Source organism: Pteronotus mesoamericanus, unplaced genomic scaffold, assembly GCF_021234165.1.
Source record: "Pteronotus mesoamericanus isolate MK-2021 breed Mesoamerican mustached bat unplaced genomic scaffold, CSHL_Meso_final contig_29, whole genome shotgun sequence".
Taxonomy (NCBI): domain Eukaryota; kingdom Metazoa; phylum Chordata; class Mammalia; order Chiroptera; family Mormoopidae; genus Pteronotus; species Pteronotus mesoamericanus.
Window position 1 is genome coordinate 5,876,937 of NW_026555123.1, and position 16,557 is coordinate 5,893,493.

Consider the following 16,557-nt stretch of genomic DNA (forward strand, 5'->3'; position numbering starts at 1 on the left):
AAATCTTTAGGGTTCTCATCTGCAAATACAGTTTTACTACTTCCTTTCCAACGTGGATGCCTTTTATTTCTTCTTCTTGTCTAATTCATGTGGCCAGGACTTCCAGTGCCATGTTGAATAAGAGAACTGAAAGCAGACATCCCTGTCTTGTTCCCTATCTTAAGGGGAACGCTGGTAGTTTCTGCCCATTGAGTACGATGTTGGCTGTGGTTTTATCATATATGGCCTTTATTATGTTTAGGTATTTTCTCTCTTTTCCCACATTGCTGAGAGTTTTTATCATAAATGGGTGCTGGATTATATCAAATGACTTTTCTGAATCTATTGATACGATCATGTGCATTCTGTCCTTCAATTTGTTTATGTGGTAAGTCACATTTATTGATGTGCAGATATTGTATCAACCTTTCATCCCCAGAATAAAGCCCACTTGATCATGGTGTATGATCTTTTCAATTTTTTTAAAGGTTTTATTAATTTACTTTTAGAGAGAGGGGAAGGGAGGGAGAAAGAGAGACAACCATGAATGTGGGGTTGCCTCTTGAATGCCCCCCACTGGGGACCTGGCCTGCAACCCAGGCCTGTGCCCTGACTGGGAATCGAACCGGCGACCTCTTGGTTTGCAGGCTGATGCTTAATCCACTGAGCCCCACCAGCCAGGACTGTGTATGATCTTTTTACTGTATTGCTAGGTTTGGTTTGCTAATGTTTCATTGAGGACTTTACCGTCTGTGTTCATCAGGGACATTGGCCTATACTTTTCTTTCTGTGAAGTGTCCTCCTCTGGTTTTGGAACTAGGGTAATGCTTGCCTCATAAAACGAACTTGGGAGCTTTCCCTGCTCTTGAATTTTATTAAATAGTTAGAGAAGCATAGGTGTTAGTTCTTCAAATGTTTGGTAAAATTCACCTGTGAAGCCATCCAAGCTTCAATTTCATTAGTTGTAATTGGTCTATTCAGGTTTTCTTATTCATCCTGATTCAGTCTGGGAAGACTGTATGTTTCTAGGAATGTACCCATTTCCTCTAGATTGTCCAATTTGGTGGCGGGGATAGACCTTTGATATTGGCCTTAGCAATGCCTTTTGGGATATGTCTCCTCAGGACAGGGCAATGCAAGAAAAAATAAAACGAGACTACATGAAACTAAAAACCTCCTGCACAGGAGAAAAAAAAGTCTCCATCAACACCCATGAACAAAATAAAAACACAACCAAATGGGAGAAGACATAACGAATAAGAGGTTAATATCCAAAATGTATAAGAAACCCTCAAAACAAACAAACCCCAAACAAGTCTATTAAAAAATGGGCAGAAGACTTGACTAGGCATTTTATAAAGAAGATACACAGATGGCCAACCGACACATGCAAAGATGCTCAACATCCCTAATCATTAGAAAAATACAAATGAAAACCCCAACGAGAGACCACCGCACACCTGTCGGAATGGCTGCCATCAGTACATCCAGGAACAGGAAGCGCTGGCGGGGGCCTGGAGAAAGAAGAGCCCCTCCAGCGCGCTGCGGGCGGGGGCGCGGGCGGCGCAGCGCCGGAGGGTCCCGGGCCGGGCTCCCGTGCACCCCGCAGCCCCGCTCCAGGGCATGGAGCCAAGGAGATGGAAAGAAAAGGTACGCGCGCGCGCGCGCACAGACGCACACACACACAGAGGAAATGTTAATAATTGGTGAACCTACGTAAAAGAGAATGGTTGTTCATTGTATTTTTCTATAGGTTAGAAATTTTCAAAATAAAAAGGTAGGACAATATTTCTAAGTTTGTATCCATTTTGGTTTGGCTTCACTTCTCTTTGCATTTCACCTCGACCTCCTTTGCTGTTTCCTTCTGTTTGTTTTCCGGGCGGGTGAGCTTCGGGACTCGCGCACAGACGCCAGGCGGAGCGGCTCCGGCCGGGGCAACGGTCCAGTAGGGGGCAGCAGAGGGCAGCAGGGGACCGCAGAGGGAGGCTTTCCGTCCACGTCCCGCGGGTCTCCGCGTTCCCTTTGCCGAGCGCCCGAAAGTCAGACCTGACCCACCGCGCACCCCTTCTCAGGTGCAGAGCGGCCATGTCAGTGCCCCTCTTAGGGAGCTGGAAACTCCCAGGGCAGTCGCGGGGAATTCTGTCTTGCCGAGCTGCCTGCAACCTAGACGGGGCGGTGCTGCTCTCCCATCGTCGGACAGTCTCCACCGAGGCGAGGCTGTATCTACCCACGCGATACCTCCTTTCCTGTCTCCGTGTCCCACCCACCCACCCACCCATCCTGCCACCCACTGTTCCCCTGAGCTTCCCAGATGATGTCTAACATGCTAACGTTCTGCTTAAGAACCTCCAATGACGACCTCTATCAAACGTAAAGATTTTCCAATGATCTGACCTTACTCTGCCTAAAACCTTCACTGGCTCTGTCCTCCGGTGCAGTTTTCTGCTCTCGTCAGATCATCCCGCCCTCTGAGCCCGCTGTGTTCATTCTCACCTGCTCAGGCCAGTGGTTCTCCAACGTCTGGTCTCACGATTTGGTCTGAGAAGCGGCTGACAGCTGATGGCAGGGAAACTTCTGCTCGATGCTCCGAGCTACAACCACCAACTGCACAACTCGATGGGCGTGTTCCCGTTACAGTCCTACCAGCCTGGTGTGTTTATTACAAACGTCTCCCACGAGGTGATAGTCACATGGCTGGAGAAAGAGTGGCCTTGGCCAGTGCAGAGGGAGACTAGCAGAAACCATTGTTTCCTCTTTTTATGCAACATTTTAGGTCCTGCAGCACAAAATAACTTGAAAATACTTTGTGTCTAATGTCATCAAGAGGCAACACGCTGCAATTCACAGAACTGGCACTCGCCTGCTGCCTGATGAAACGCTTTGCCACGTCCTCTGCTCTCACATTCGGTTTCAGGCAGCTTTGCCTTCCGACCCGTTACACTTTTAAAAGTCTGAGACTCCCAATGGCCTTTCGTTGCTATGGGACATGTCTACCAACATTTACTGTATCACCTTAAAACACACAGGTTTTACCTCTTTCCTTATTAATGTATTAAAATCACAATTTAAAAAATATTTTACATGTCGATATCTTTATAAAAAGTAGCTAAATCTTCCCAACAGTGAGAAAAATGACATTTTTTATATTTTTGCAAATCGAGTTTTTTTCCAGCTCACTACAAGACAGCTGGATTCCATCTCTGCTTGTGTGTTCAGTCTGTTCCATCGCGGGCCATGTTACCCCTGGACCCCTGTAAGCGAACGGGAGCACCTGCAGACAGCCAGCATCCGGGCTGCGGCAGGCCCCCGGCCCCGCCCCGCCCGCCACCTGCTCTCCGCCCCGCCCCCCGCCCCGTCCCCGGGCAGGGCTGCCACACTCTCCCGCTGAGCCTCTGGGGTGACTGCTAGTTAACATGCCTACACGATGGTTTTTCACCTCGACTGTAACCTTTGGAAGCGGTGCAGGGTTATCAGCGAATGAGTGTGTGTCCGTGACCTTGCCCACAGTAGACGACGCGGCTGTTCAAGGAGGAGGGGCTGCAAGTCTGTCACTGACCCTTGCCAAGTAAGCCTGTCCTCCAGCGCAGAGGCTGAAAAACGTCTTGACAAAGCCAGAGCTCTAAGTTACTGACCAACTCGCCCCACAAGGAACGTGCAGCGCACGCGTCATGCCAGGGTTCCGACTCCGGACATCAGCCAGTTCCTCCGCACCCACTCCCTCTTCCCATTTCTTTCTGTAGGTGGCGGAGGAGGACTGGGGGGTTCTTTAGCAATCCCTCCTGCTTTCCCTACAACGTGGCTGGGCCATTCTGGGCTGTTTTACTTATTTTTTACAGAAATGTTTATTTAGAGAGAGGAAGAGACAGAGAGAAACATCGATTGGTTGCCTCCCACCCGCGCCCCGACCAGAGGTTGAACCCGCAACTCTTTGGGTGTGTGGAGCACGCTCCAAGCTACTGAGCAACCTGGCCAGGGTGCATCTGGGGCTGTTTACTCTTGCCTTCCCCAACCCCCACTATTCCTCCCAAACTCTGCTCAGCTGGAGACATGTCTCAGGTCACTGGGAAACTGTTGCAGCGAGCTTGGGTTCCAGGTTCCTGATATAATGTGGACAAGGGACAACGATGAAAGCGAAGGCGGATGTACCGAGGCCCCCCACAACACCGAGATGGGGCCCCAGAGTCTGTGCCCCCACGTGGGCGCTGGGCCTTTACGGCGCAGGACACAGGAGCCGCTGGGCTCAGCCAGCGGCAGCAGAGCAGCAGGCCTCTCCTGCTCGGCAGCACCGAGGTCCCGGTGCGAGCCGCCAAAGCAAAGCAGCCAGGGAGTGTGCAGTACTTTTTAGGGGACGCAGAAAGGGACTCCCCAACCAGGTGCTGAGTTTGCCTCTGTGGTCGGTGGCCTGGCTTCAGAGCTGAAGGACAAACCTAAAAGGAGCCAGGGCAGCTGGCGGACCACTTATGGCTGCCTATTGATTCTGCTGTAGTTCCAGCAGGGCTTGGCTCGCTTAATTCGATGGGGCAACGTTGGGGACCATTTTATCCCACCTGTTTCAAACCCAGAGGCCGTGGAATTCGGCCCCCGTTTTTCTGGGGCCGGACCCTCGCGCCTGCCCGGCCGCAGCTGGAATGCGTGGGGCCCACCAGAGGGCCGGCTTCCACCTGCACTCTGAGCAGTGCCCAGCGCCCCAGGGCTTCGTTCTGGACCTTACCCACGGCCCCCACACTCCCCCTCCCTCCCTGGGACCGCGGTCAGCAGCACCGACGCGGACACGCAAGGGCACCTTTCACCTCCCCAGCCTGCTCTCCCTTCGGTCACACCTGGGGAAAGACCCCGCATTTCCTCCTCACTCGAGAGCTCTCCCTGAAGCTGCGTTCGCCGAGTCCTCGCCGGCCACGCGCTACAAACCTGGGCCGCTGCCCTAGCGCTGCTCTGCGCTCCTCCCTTTCCTTCCCAGGACATCAGCCCTGCGCCCAACCCCGGTTGGCTTCACCTCCAGGGACAGCTTCACCCCAAAGAGCCCCACAAGCCCTCCAACGAGCTGACGTTTCTCACAGGCACCGCAAACCGTCACCCGTCACTCCCAGCCTCTCAGCAAGTTCCTCCAAGATGGACCTGACCCACCCCTCCTGTCTGCGCGGCCACCAGGGCGGCCTGAGCTACCCTCCGTGACCTGGGCTTGCGCCAGCTCCGTGCTGACCCTGCCACGCGGCGGCTGCCACCTGCCCTCCCCAAAAGGCTCTGCGACCCTCAGCGCAGGCTGCACCCAGACACCCCGGTGCTGTAGCCACGTGGCTCCCACTGCTGCAAGTCCCCCGCATCCGGGCCAGCAGGACCCGCCCGCAGCCCCCCACGCCCGTGAGTCAACTACACCGGACTGCGCATTTTAAAGTTGCTAAGGAGAGTAAATCTTTACCACTCAAGAAAAGAAAATGTGTAGCTGGTGTGATGACAGACGTTAACTAGACTTACGTTTATTGACGATACAAAATACAAGACACAAGAAACACTGTACATAGGACAATACGCCTCCGTCCCCTTCAAGGTAGGCACCTTGGGACCTCACACGGCTCTCCCAGTCGCCATCGGCTGCCCCCTCGTACTTCCCCGAGTCTCATCAACAGTCTGAAACCCTTCCCTTTCATGGGTGATTTTAGTTTTGGGGAAATCCAGAAATCGCAGGGCGCCACATCTGGGCTGCAGGGGGGCTGAGTCACCTGGGGATTTGATGTTTCGCCAAAAACCTCTGCACAAGATGCTGTGCGAGAGCAGGCGCATGGTGGTAACGAAGCTGCCAATCACCAGCGGCCCACAGCTGCGGCCGTGTTCATCGTATTGCATATCTCAGCCGATGAAGAACATTGAGGTAGTGCTCCTTATTAATTGTTTGGCCTGGAGGGGCGCACTCATGATGGACAACACCGTCCCAATCAAAAAACAGTTAACATGGTCTTGATCTTGCGACTTTGCCGCGCCTTCTTCCGGCGTGAAGAACCAGGCAAGGGCTTCCATTGGGACGGCTGGGCCTCCATTTCCGGATCACAGCCGCAGACCGGCGATTCGTCTCCGGTTATGACGGTCTTGAGGAAATCTGGTTCATTGGGAGTGGTTTGAATCAAGTCATCAGCAACTGCAGCACGATGTCCCTTCTGCTCTGGCAGCAGAAGCCGCGGAACGAATTTTGCCACCACACGTTTCAGGCCAAGATCCTGCGTCAAAATCTGGGACACGGTAGTTTTTGGAATCCCCAGATCAGCCTCTAGTTCTCGCACTGTCAGTCGCCGACCTTTGCTGATCGCAGCCCGGACACGTTCGACATTCTCAGGGGTCCTGCTTGTCGCAGGCCTTCCAGAACGTGGATCGCTTTCTACAGACTCTCGACCATCCTTGAAGCGTTTGTGCCACACTTTTATTTGTGCTGCACTCATTGCATCCTCCCCGAAAACCTTCTGAATGATCCGAATAGTTTCTGCGGAGGAATGTTCAAGCTTAACGCAAAATTTGATGCAGACTCGCTGTTCCACTCGCTCAGTCATGTTGAATGTGATGTTTTATATCTGAAACAAACATAGTGTTACATGTCAATTATAGCTCAGTAAATAAAGAAATACGGTCTAGGCAAATAGTCCGTTTTCCCGGATTACACTACATGATTTAAAAAATAAAAGAGCACTGATCGTTTATACAAAAACCGCTTTTTTATCTTTAAGATTAGTATGTAAAACTATGGTAAGGCTCCAGCCCGTGCCTCTTGGTTCCTCTCGGGTGCGGAGACCATAAAGTCCCCTCTTTCGTGGGCACTGAAGACAGGCCCCATCCGGCAAGCCCGGTACACGAGCGGCCAGTCCCCGCAGGTCCCCAGGCGCCAGCACGCTCCGCGGCGTCACAATGAAGCGAAGGCTTCCGCGACGTGTTTTCCTTCCTCCCTGTTTGGAACGGAATACACGCGCCACGGCTACGTGCCCTGCCTGCGGGGCACCGGGTGTGACCGGGCTCCTTGGACTTAGCCGCGCGTCCCGACTCCGTAGCCGGGGACGGGCGGGCCCGCGGTTCCCAGGGGGCTGAGGGCGGGGCGGAGGCCACACGAGCAAACGGAGCGGGAACGGGGCTCAGGCTCCTTCCGCTCCGCGCCCCTGGTGGGCGGGGCCGCGGCCAGAGCGCCGGGCACCGGGGCACTGAGGCCCCGCGCGGGCGGAGAGCGGAGCCGAAGGCGGGCCACGCCACCGCCCCTCCCCCCTGGGGCGGGCCCTTGTGCGGGCGCGGCGGGGCCGCCATGCCGGGCCGCCTGCTGCGGGGCCTGGAGCAGTGGTGGCGTCGTTACAAGTACCGCTTCGTACCTTGGATCGCGCTGAACCTAAGCCGCAACCCCAGGTGAGGGTCGAGGCGGCCGCTCCCGGCGTCTTCCCTCGGCCGGGAGACGCCACCGCGGCCGCGGGGCCGGACACAGACGAGCCCGAGGTGGGGTCAGAGCCTCGGGCGGGCAGAGCTTCCGGCGGCCGAGCGGCTTGACGCCGCCAGGTCGTGGTGGGTGGAGTCGGGGGCGGGGCCTGAGGTGGCCGGGGCCTCGAGCGGGTCGAGCCTTCGGTGGGCGGGGCTTCCGGCGGCCGAGGAGCCTGACAACGCCAGCTTGTGGTGGGTGGAGCTTGCGGTGAGAGGGGCCACGGTGGGCGGGGCCGCGGCTGAGGCTGCAGCAGTCGGAGGAGGGACGGGGGCCCGACGGGGGCGCGGAGCTTGAGGTGGGCGGGGCCTGAGGCCTATTTCCGGTCGTAGTCCCTGCTGGCAGGACCGCCCCGCCGCGGTCGCCGGCGGGCGGCGCGCGCGCGGTGCGCTTCACAGTTCCCGCTGGCTGCAGTGCCAGCGTCTGGGCGAAGCGGAGCGGCGTTTAAAAAAAGGGGAAAGGTGTACAGCGGGGGTTGGGGTGCGCAGCCTACCTCTCCGCCGACGCGGAGGTAGGAGCTCCGAATTCCTTAGAGAAGCCGAACTGGGTTTAGTCTATACGGTGAAAGCAACCCTGCCCGGCCGGGAAGGTAACCGCTCCGAGTGGCTGGCGCCTTAAAATGAGCGGAGAGACCGTAACAGCGGTGGGAGTGCTTGGTTTAGAGGACGGAGTCAGCGCCTGGAAAGCGGGCGGCCTCGGACCGGGCGACGCCGGCTCCAGCCAGGGGCGAGCGTGTGGTGAGCAAGGCCACGTGATGCCCACCAAAGCGGTCAGTGACTCTCCTGTTGTCCAGAAGTGAAAATACTACTATTATGGACATGACAGCGATGCAGTCATTAAGAAAGTACTCCTGGAAGAGAATGTGACAACGTGTATAATGTTCCCTTATATTTGTGTTTGAAACTGCACGCCAGAGAGACCCATTGCATGTGCGGGGTCTCATTGCAACACTCAGGTGGCTGTGGGCGCTGCCTTGGCCCCCCTCCGCCCCCTACTTAACCACCGTTAGGACCTGGGGCAAGTGCCTAACATCTTCCAGCCTCGGTTTCTTGCCTGGAAAAATGAGATAAGGTATGTAAGGACCCAACATTTGGTACAGGCTGGGCCTTTTCATAAATTTTGGCTGTTTTAACCTTGGTATTGTTGGAAGTTACACCCCCCCCCCCCCCCCAATAATATAGGTCTACCCCCAGTACAACTCTTCTCTGAAATTCTTAGTTTTCTGCCCTTCAAACGCGCATGAGAATAACCTTCATGAAGGCCAGTAACCCAGAAGGCACCAAGACAGGCTGGCTGGCTTTTATCAATTGAAGGATAGTGAGTAGAAATCTTTCCCATTTTCAGGACCCTCCGATATGTTCCAGAGGAATTTAAAGACAAGGTTATCTCAGATGAAGATGTCCTAGAAACGTTACTGAAAGTTTTCCAGGCTCTGTTCATGAATGATTTCAATAAACAATCAGATATCTTGGCTGTGCTTCCAGAACCTGTTCAGTCGAAATACCAAGACCTACTGTCAGTTCAACATGCAAGGGCGAACCTGCCTGAATGCAGAAATCACCAGAAAGTCATCTTTAAACCAGAAGAAATTCTTTATAAGACACTGGGCTTCAGTGTTGCCCGAGCGACTAGCTCGTTGGTCTCTGCTGGGAGAGGTGTCTTTGTTACTAAAGGATCGGTACCAAAAGGCGCGGTTGTGTCCATGTATCCTGGTAATGGCACAATTAGTACTTTGCCAAGAGTTTCTTAATATACCAATAAATAGAAGTTTGGAAAAAAAAAAAAGGAAAAACAAGACAAAACACCTAGTCTTGTAATCCTTAGAATAAGGAGTTGAATTGGAAGCTCATATTTCCACAGATTTTTAAATCCTGATTTGGAAATAAACTGTAGATTATCTTATGTATTAGAAAGTATCTGTAAGTATTTGTTGGGATAAATGCACTTTTCTTTTAAATGCATTAGGAAATGTTTCTAGTGAATGTTTAAATTTAGGAAAATAAGGTATGGCCTGTTCTGATCACACTTATTACTTAGAAGGCACTAGAGAATTAGTTGGTTTGGTTTAGCTAATTGATCACTAAAGCTAAAAATGGTATGGGTTAAAACATGAAAGGTAGAATTTAATCCCGAAAGTCACCGAATAAAGGCATTCCTGCCATTTCTACACTTGGAAAGTAAAGCAGCTTCTTTGCAAAAACTCATTAACTAGAATGCTCAGTCAAATACGTCATGTGATAAACTAACATATTATTCGCTGTAATGGGAAATACGTGTGAATATTTAAGTCAAATAGAACTACATTTCCAAAAAGTTCTTCCAAGTTTTTTAAATTTTTATTCGTAATCAAGGGACACTCAATTTCTTTCTATACAATTACCTCTGTAAAGACTAAACAGAACAAGCCAGTAACAAGTTAACATAAAAATAAATGTAGTGGATTAACGCCTGGAATCTAAGAGGCGCACAGCACGCACGGGCCTCCCGGTCCCTTGGCCCGTGAGAGGGGAGACAGCGGAGTGCGGACTCGCCTTTTCCCACTCGTCTCTACCCGCGTTTGTCTACCTATTTAACTGGTCATTAGCAGAATACATTTCTTAAATGACTATTTGATAGATGTCAAATCACACTTCACACACACACACTTTTGTAGACCTGAGCCTGAAATGTGTTCGCATTTTTATGAACCAAGGCATTTTTTTGGCTATGTGGACATATTGGTTCTGTGCTCTGCCTGCTATTGGGCACTGTTTAAAGGGAGAAAATAGCCAAAGAGAATGTGACGGTCTAGATTGGAGGTAAGGTATTAGAAAAAGAGTTGAGAAGTTAAATTCTTACATGTGACATTTATGTTCCAGAGAAGGTCCTTATAATGTATGTGATTTTTACATGTTGCTGTTATGTCTTTATCTTGTTGCATAATAGGTACAGTATATCAGAAATATGAGCCAATCTTTTTCCAGTCTATTGGAAATCCATTTATTTTTAGATGCTTGGATGGCATACTCATTGATGGAAATGACAAAGGAATATCCAAAGTCGTGTACAGGTAAGTTGGTGCCCATGTCAAAGTTAATTATAGGAGACAAAACCACGCCACAGTGACCGTGACCACTGGCCTTGGCTTCTTGGTTGATCAGACTGAAGTTTCTTAAAGAGAAGTTGCACATTGTAGGCTTGATTTTGTGTTGTTGAATTTTAAGGTTCAGAAGGACAACCCCTTGTCTCATGCTTTGACCTGTTTCAGATCCTGCACTGGAAGGGACCGACTTGGCCCTTTAAAAATGAGCGACAGCACGTGGCTCACGTCGGACACTCAGAACCCTCTGGCTGTGGGGCAGTATGTCAACAACTGCTCCAATGGTGAGCTGCCCCGTGGGGCGGGGAGGCCGCCGGGGGCGGGGCGGCCCGCAGCGTTCCTCTGCTGTGTGCCCGGGCCCTTTGGGCTCTTAGCTTTGATGGCTTATTTATTTTTGTTCTATTCACTCTCTTATCTCTATCTCCTATTAAAAAATATATTTCCTTGATCCTAACTTCTTTTTTTACAGCTTTATGGATCTAATTCACCTACCACACAATTCACCCATTTACATTGTTTAACTCACAGAGTTGTACAGCCATCCTCACAATCAATTTTATATCCTAGAAGTCAACTCCCATTTCTTCCTGAAGCACACAGGCTCGGGCAGCTGCTAGCCTGCTCCCTGCCCCTGCGCGTTTGTCTGTTCTGGGCGCCCCGTACCCAGAACGGGGAGGTGGACACCTCAGTGGTTGGCAACAGTGACTCTTTGGGGCAGAATCGGGGGTAACTGATGCACATTTGCTTGGGGTTCTTTAATTCACTATTTTTGTTTTAGTTTCGCAGTCAGTATAGGCAGTTGGTAGCTGTCCTTTTGGCTGTCACTATCACCGTGTTATCATAGGTGACCTAGGGACTGCTGTGTGTGCACCTCGGGATGGCCTCGCTGGGGGACCAGTGGATGGGCTTCCCCTTCTGGTGCCAAGTTAGCGGGCCACTTCCTTCTCCGGGGCTGGCTTTCCTGGAGTGCGTGTCTGATCATCTGGCTGCATTTAGCACAGGCTTTGGTGTCTGGGAGACGTGAACTTGAGAGCCCGACTCTTCTACTTATCCTTTGACCGCACAGGCCTGTTTCCTGATCTTCAGAAAGTAAATTAAAAAGCGCACATAGCCCTTGCTGGTGTGGCTCAGTGTACTGAGCGCCAGCCTGTGGACCAAAGGGTCGCTGGTTTGACTCCCAGTCAGGGCACAGGCCTGAGTTGCGGGCCAGGTCCCCAGTAGGGGGCGCATGAGAGGTAACCACACATGGACGTTTCTCTCCCTCTCTTTCTCCCTCCTTCCCCTCTCTCTAAAAATAATAAACCTTTTTTAAAAAGCATATATATATATTACAAAAAATGTATGTGTAAGGCCTAGCAGCGCCTGGAACACAGCTGTGACTGGCACTGAGGGTGTGTTCCGACCGTTTAGAAGCCCGCACATCAAGCGGCATGATGCGGCGCTGTTTCCAGGCGCTTGTCAAACCCTCTGTTTCTTCACTGGGCGCACCTGTCCCCAGACAGGCCGGCCAACGTCTGTTACCAGGAGCTGGACGTGCCTGCGGCCTTCCCGGCGGAGCTGAAGCAGTACCTCCCGAATGTCGCCTACGGCTGCGGCGAACAAAGGTCTGTCTTCTCCGAGAGCCTGGCCTCGCTTCTGTCTCAGGGCATGCTTTAAAAAATATTTTATTTCTAGAAAAAGCTATATATATTGGGGGTAAGTTTTATTTTAGTGAAAAATTGTAACTTAGATTTTTAGGTTCATCTTTCCTACCTGCAAATTCTTCAGAAACATCCCCCCCAGTCATTTTCAGGGTCACACCCCGCCTGGCGAGAGGGCGGCTAAGTGCTCATTGCTGCTTCTGCCCGTTTCACTGTTAGATTTGGAAACGTGGCGGGGGGGGCGGTATACCAAATATACTTAACTTATAAAACTAAGAACAGTAAAAAGAGAAATATTCAGGAGATAACTTTTTGTTGTAACAATTTTTTAATGTAAAGTATACTGCGAATACTCAAGTAACAAGTTTTAATAAGTGATTCTGTAGAGCTCTTTATCAACAATACTGTGAGAAGATATCTTTATATCGTCTCACTGAGTTGTCATTTGTTAACAAGCTTTATTTTGTATGGGTCCTATTAAATTGTCCTGTACAAATGCAGGTATTTAAAACTTCGACTATTCCCTGTACTTAAAGCTTGATAGCTTTTCTCTCCGTGTGTGTGTGTGTGTGTGTGTGTGTGTGTGTGTTTAGCAATTCGGTGTTTTAGCCGTAGACTCCGGGGCAGAACGTCATCACTATTCAGCAAGCGCAGGAAACGCTAAATGAGTAGGAACGTGGAGGACGACACGTCTTGTTGAGTCCACAAAAAGTATTTTTAATTCATTTAAGTAATGTTTCCAGCTTTGCAGAATACAAAGATAGAAATTAATTTTAAAATGTTTAACTCTCATGGATACCATTTTAAAATGCTTCCTGCGATGCCAGTTTTGAGGACCCGAACACAACCCATTCGGAGAAAGCGGTCAGTTGTAGGAACTGGCTGATGTGCGCGCTTTTCACGAGACTTGAAATAGACACGCCCACCAGCACGCGCTGCCCTGGGCGAGGGCGGTGTCCGGGGGGCGCAGAGCCGAGGGAGGCGACCGGGCGGCCCGGAAGAAGGTGGTGCTTGCGAGGCCGCGGTGGCTGGCGTTCCCCGCGGTGACGCGCGCGTTCTCCTGCCCACAGGCCCCTCCGGTGCGTGGTCCTCGTCGCGCTGCGGGACATCGGGCGGGGCGAGGAGCTTTTCTCCAACTACTACACGGTCGTCCGCTGACTCTCGGCGGGAGGAGCCGCGCTTCCTGCTCGGCCGCAGACTCGGCGCTTTATGAGCCACGCTCAAGCGCCGCTGTGGAACACATGTTTTGAGATCTAATCGGAGTGGGGACTTTTAATTTTTATTGGTATTTATGTTTCAAGTCTACGATAAAAGCCATTTGCTGCATCACAATTTCAGATTCCAGCGATTGCCAGTTTTCATTTTCTCCCAAGTACGCGGCAGCGTGTGGCATGAAAGCCCGCTGCCCGGACGGACAGTGCCAGTCTCCCTCCCGCTGCTTCAGCGTGTCTCGTGGTGCCTTACAAAGTTTCAGCCCGGTCGCCAGCAACTTTTACTGCTGCTGTGTGTGGACTTGTGTGGAAACTTCCCTTTTGCAAAATAAACTGGAGCTAAACACATCAGTCTGCATCCCTGTGATTAACTGGCGTTCGCCCACGTGTATGTCATTTAAAGGCGGTTTCCGCTGAGGGAGGGACCGGGCCGGGCGTCAGCGGACTGGCTGCTCAGCGCTGTTTGGCCGTCGGTGCGCGCACACCGGACTGGAGACAGCGCGGGAGCCGCCGTTGGCTGGGAGCGCGTGCAAAGCCCGCGGTGCCGGGCCGTCGGCGACGCCCGCGACTCCCTCTGCGCCCACGGCGGCGGGTTGGCGTGACCTCGGCAGGACGGGCCCGCAAACGCCCCGGGCCCTGCCCGTGGACTCGGCGTGTCCTGGGGCAGCTGCTGTCGGCCCGTCGGTGGCCCTGAGGCCACCTTTTCCGGAGAGTCTTTGGTCTCCGCGACCGGGCTCAGCCGGCGCTCAGCTCCCGTTCCAGACTCGGGCGAGGCCCCGCTCGTCCCGCCTCGGGACCTGCGCGGCCAGGCGCCAACCCCCTTCGTGCTACCCCCGCAGCTTCTCTCCATTAACTGCACTTTTGATAACCTCCTGCCCCCTTCTCAGAACAGACCTGGTGTGAGTCTTTTTTTCTTCCCTTTTTTTAGATTTTATTTAATTTTAGAGAAGGGACGGGAGAAAGGGAGCGAAACATCGTGCGTGGTTGCCTCTCGCGCGCCCCCTGCTGGGGGTCTGGCCGGCACTGGGACTCAACCGGCAGTTCGCAGGCCGCGCTCCGTCCCCGGAGCCATACGGCTGGGGCGCACCAGGGGCGATGCCTGCAGGAGTCAGGCCGCTCCTGCCCGGCCTCTGCTCGACGTCTGGTCGCTCCTCCTGCCCTGGGTGAGCGCTGCATCCTCCGCGCGCATGCGCGCAGGTTCGCGTGCGCGCACGCTCTGCGCGCCCGCCTGGCCACGCCCGCCCCGGGACACGTGCCCAGCCCTCTCGCCGGCTGGTTTTCGCGGCCGCCACGCTGCTCAGTCCCACCCTCGCCTCAGCTAAGACTCTGTTGAACCACGGTTCCCAGCTGCCACCCACCCGGAGCGTCCCCATACCACGTCCATCTCTTTCGCGGTGGCGTTCGTCACATATAGACACAAACAGCCATGAGGGTCCCCAGTATTCTCAGACTCGTGTGTCACTGCGACCGTGGGACACCAAGGAGGCCCCGCCTCGCGAGAAAGCCCGTCCATTTGTGAAGGTGAGCCTGGTGCCCAGGTGTGTGTGGGCCCGGAAACTGGCGCCAGTGGACACGTCAGGTAGGTGGGCCGGGGCGTGTGGGAAAGAAGTGTAACAATGTCACCGACTTTCGGAATAGTTAAGGGAAGAATGCATATGGTTAATGTCAATTTTCTATCTGGGTTCTTTATACTGTTTTTACTTTAAAAAAAAAAATTGATGTATTTTTAGAGGGGAAGGAGAAAGAGGAAACATCCGGGTGCGGTAGCCTCTCGCGCGCCCCCTGCTGGGGACCCGGCCCACAGCCCAGGCCTGTGCCCCGACTGGGGGTCGAACCGGCGACCCCCTGGTTCCCAGGCGGCGCTCAGTCCGCTGAGCCACGCCAGCCAGGGCTGGTCTTTTAACTTTTAAAAGTTATGTTTGTTTGTTTTTTTAAGTCGGGGAAAGTCACCGTGAGCTTCAGAGTAGCAGCATGTCATCGAATCCTGGCTGAAGGCCACCTCACTGCGTGAAGGGCCCTGGAGACTCAGAGTAAAATGCAGCTCCTGCTCATGAAACGCTCGTGGGGCATAAAGACCTTGTGCAGGACCACGGCTCTGCACGGAAACACGGAGTTAAAGGCATTTTTAAAAAATTAAACATCTGCCCTGGCCGGGGGCTCCATTGGTTGGGGCATCGTCCTGTACACCAGGAAGTTGCAGGTTCGGTCTCTCGTTGGGGTGCGTTTCGGAGGCAACCAATCATTCTTTCTCCGCCTTCCTCTCTCAAATCAATAAGCATACCCTCAGGTGAGGATTGAAATATTTTTAGGAAGTAGAACCACACGTTTTTCTTACTAGTATAATTTTTGCTTCTTGTGAATGGCCAATTTCACGCCTGGATCCAGGGGCGCAGCCGTGCAGCGTCTCCAGCGCTCGCCGGCGTGTTCAGCCCAGGTCGTAAGCGCTTCTGTGTGGTCCGTGACCTCAGTGTCCAGAGGACCCGACAGTCGGAGGCCGGTGAGGAGGGCCAGCAGTTTAATAGAAAGTGTGTATAATGGTCCTGGCTGAGCACCAGCCTGCGAACCAAAGGGTCGCCGGTTCGATTCCCATGTAGAGCACAGGCCTGGGTTGCAGGCCAGGTCCCCAGTGGGGGATGCATGAGAGGCACCCACACACGGGTGTTTCTGTAGCTTTTTTCCTCCCTTCCCCTCTCTAAAAATGAATAAAATCTTTAAAATGAAAAAAGTGTGTACAATGAAAATGTCCCACTTACAGAGGCCATGAGGCCTTGGAGCGGTGGGAGCCGCAGGCCCGGTGGGTGAGGCTGGGGAGCCACCAGAGCACTCTGTTCCCTCCCCCGGAGCCTGAGCTGTGTGTGTGTGTCATTCTCGCTGGCTGCCTTGGAGGCACTTCGGGAGCCCGGCACACACAGTGGGGCTCCTGGGCGTCTGCCAAAGTGGCAACGGGGCTTTGGACAAGGAACCACAGCAGAGTCGTCGAGGTCTCGTATTCCTCCTGCCCTGCTCTGTCCTGACACAGAAAACCTAAACGTCACATCAGTCTCCTGAGATTGTATTAAGAATGAAGGACAGAGAAGCTCTGCTCCGAGCAAGTGAAATACGGAGACAAGCTTGTGAAACTGGACTGAAAGCTCTTTAGTTTGAAGAGCTGAAAAACTTAGGGAAGATATTTCCAGAGTCTACTGAACTGTGAATAGTATAAAGAAGATT

The 16,557-nt window shown here is 52.8% G+C and overlaps 2 protein-coding genes across 3 annotated transcripts; one reads left to right on the forward strand and one right to left on the reverse strand.

The window, feature by feature from the left end:
* Positions 1 to 5,427: 5,427 nt before the first annotated feature.
* Positions 5,428 to 7,467, reverse strand: LOC129071977 (protein GVQW3-like). The gene is made up of 2 exons (XM_054575353.1): positions 7,317 to 7,467; positions 5,428 to 6,536 (listed from the first exon to the last, which is right to left on the reverse strand). Exon 2 carries the CDS (start codon positions 6,513 to 6,515, stop codon positions 5,910 to 5,912), a length of 606 nt encoding a protein of 201 aa, XP_054431328.1. The 5' UTR covers positions 6,516 to 6,536; positions 7,317 to 7,467; the 3' UTR covers positions 5,428 to 5,909.
* On the forward strand, positions 7,214 to 13,692 carry SETD9 (SET domain containing 9). 2 transcript variants are annotated; one of them, XM_054575351.1, is made up of 6 exons: positions 7,214 to 7,350; positions 8,762 to 9,129; positions 10,343 to 10,466; positions 10,665 to 10,780; positions 11,995 to 12,100; positions 13,207 to 13,692. In XM_054575351.1, exons 1-6 carry the CDS (start codon positions 7,253 to 7,255, stop codon positions 13,292 to 13,294), a joined length of 900 nt encoding a protein of 299 aa, XP_054431326.1. In that variant the 5' UTR covers positions 7,214 to 7,252; the 3' UTR covers positions 13,295 to 13,692. The 2 variants fall into 2 exon arrangements, with proteins under 2 accessions (XP_054431326.1, XP_054431327.1); XM_054575352.1 differs by having other exon boundaries at positions 11,999 to 12,100.
* The last annotated feature ends 2,865 nt before the right edge of the window (positions 13,693 to 16,557 follow it).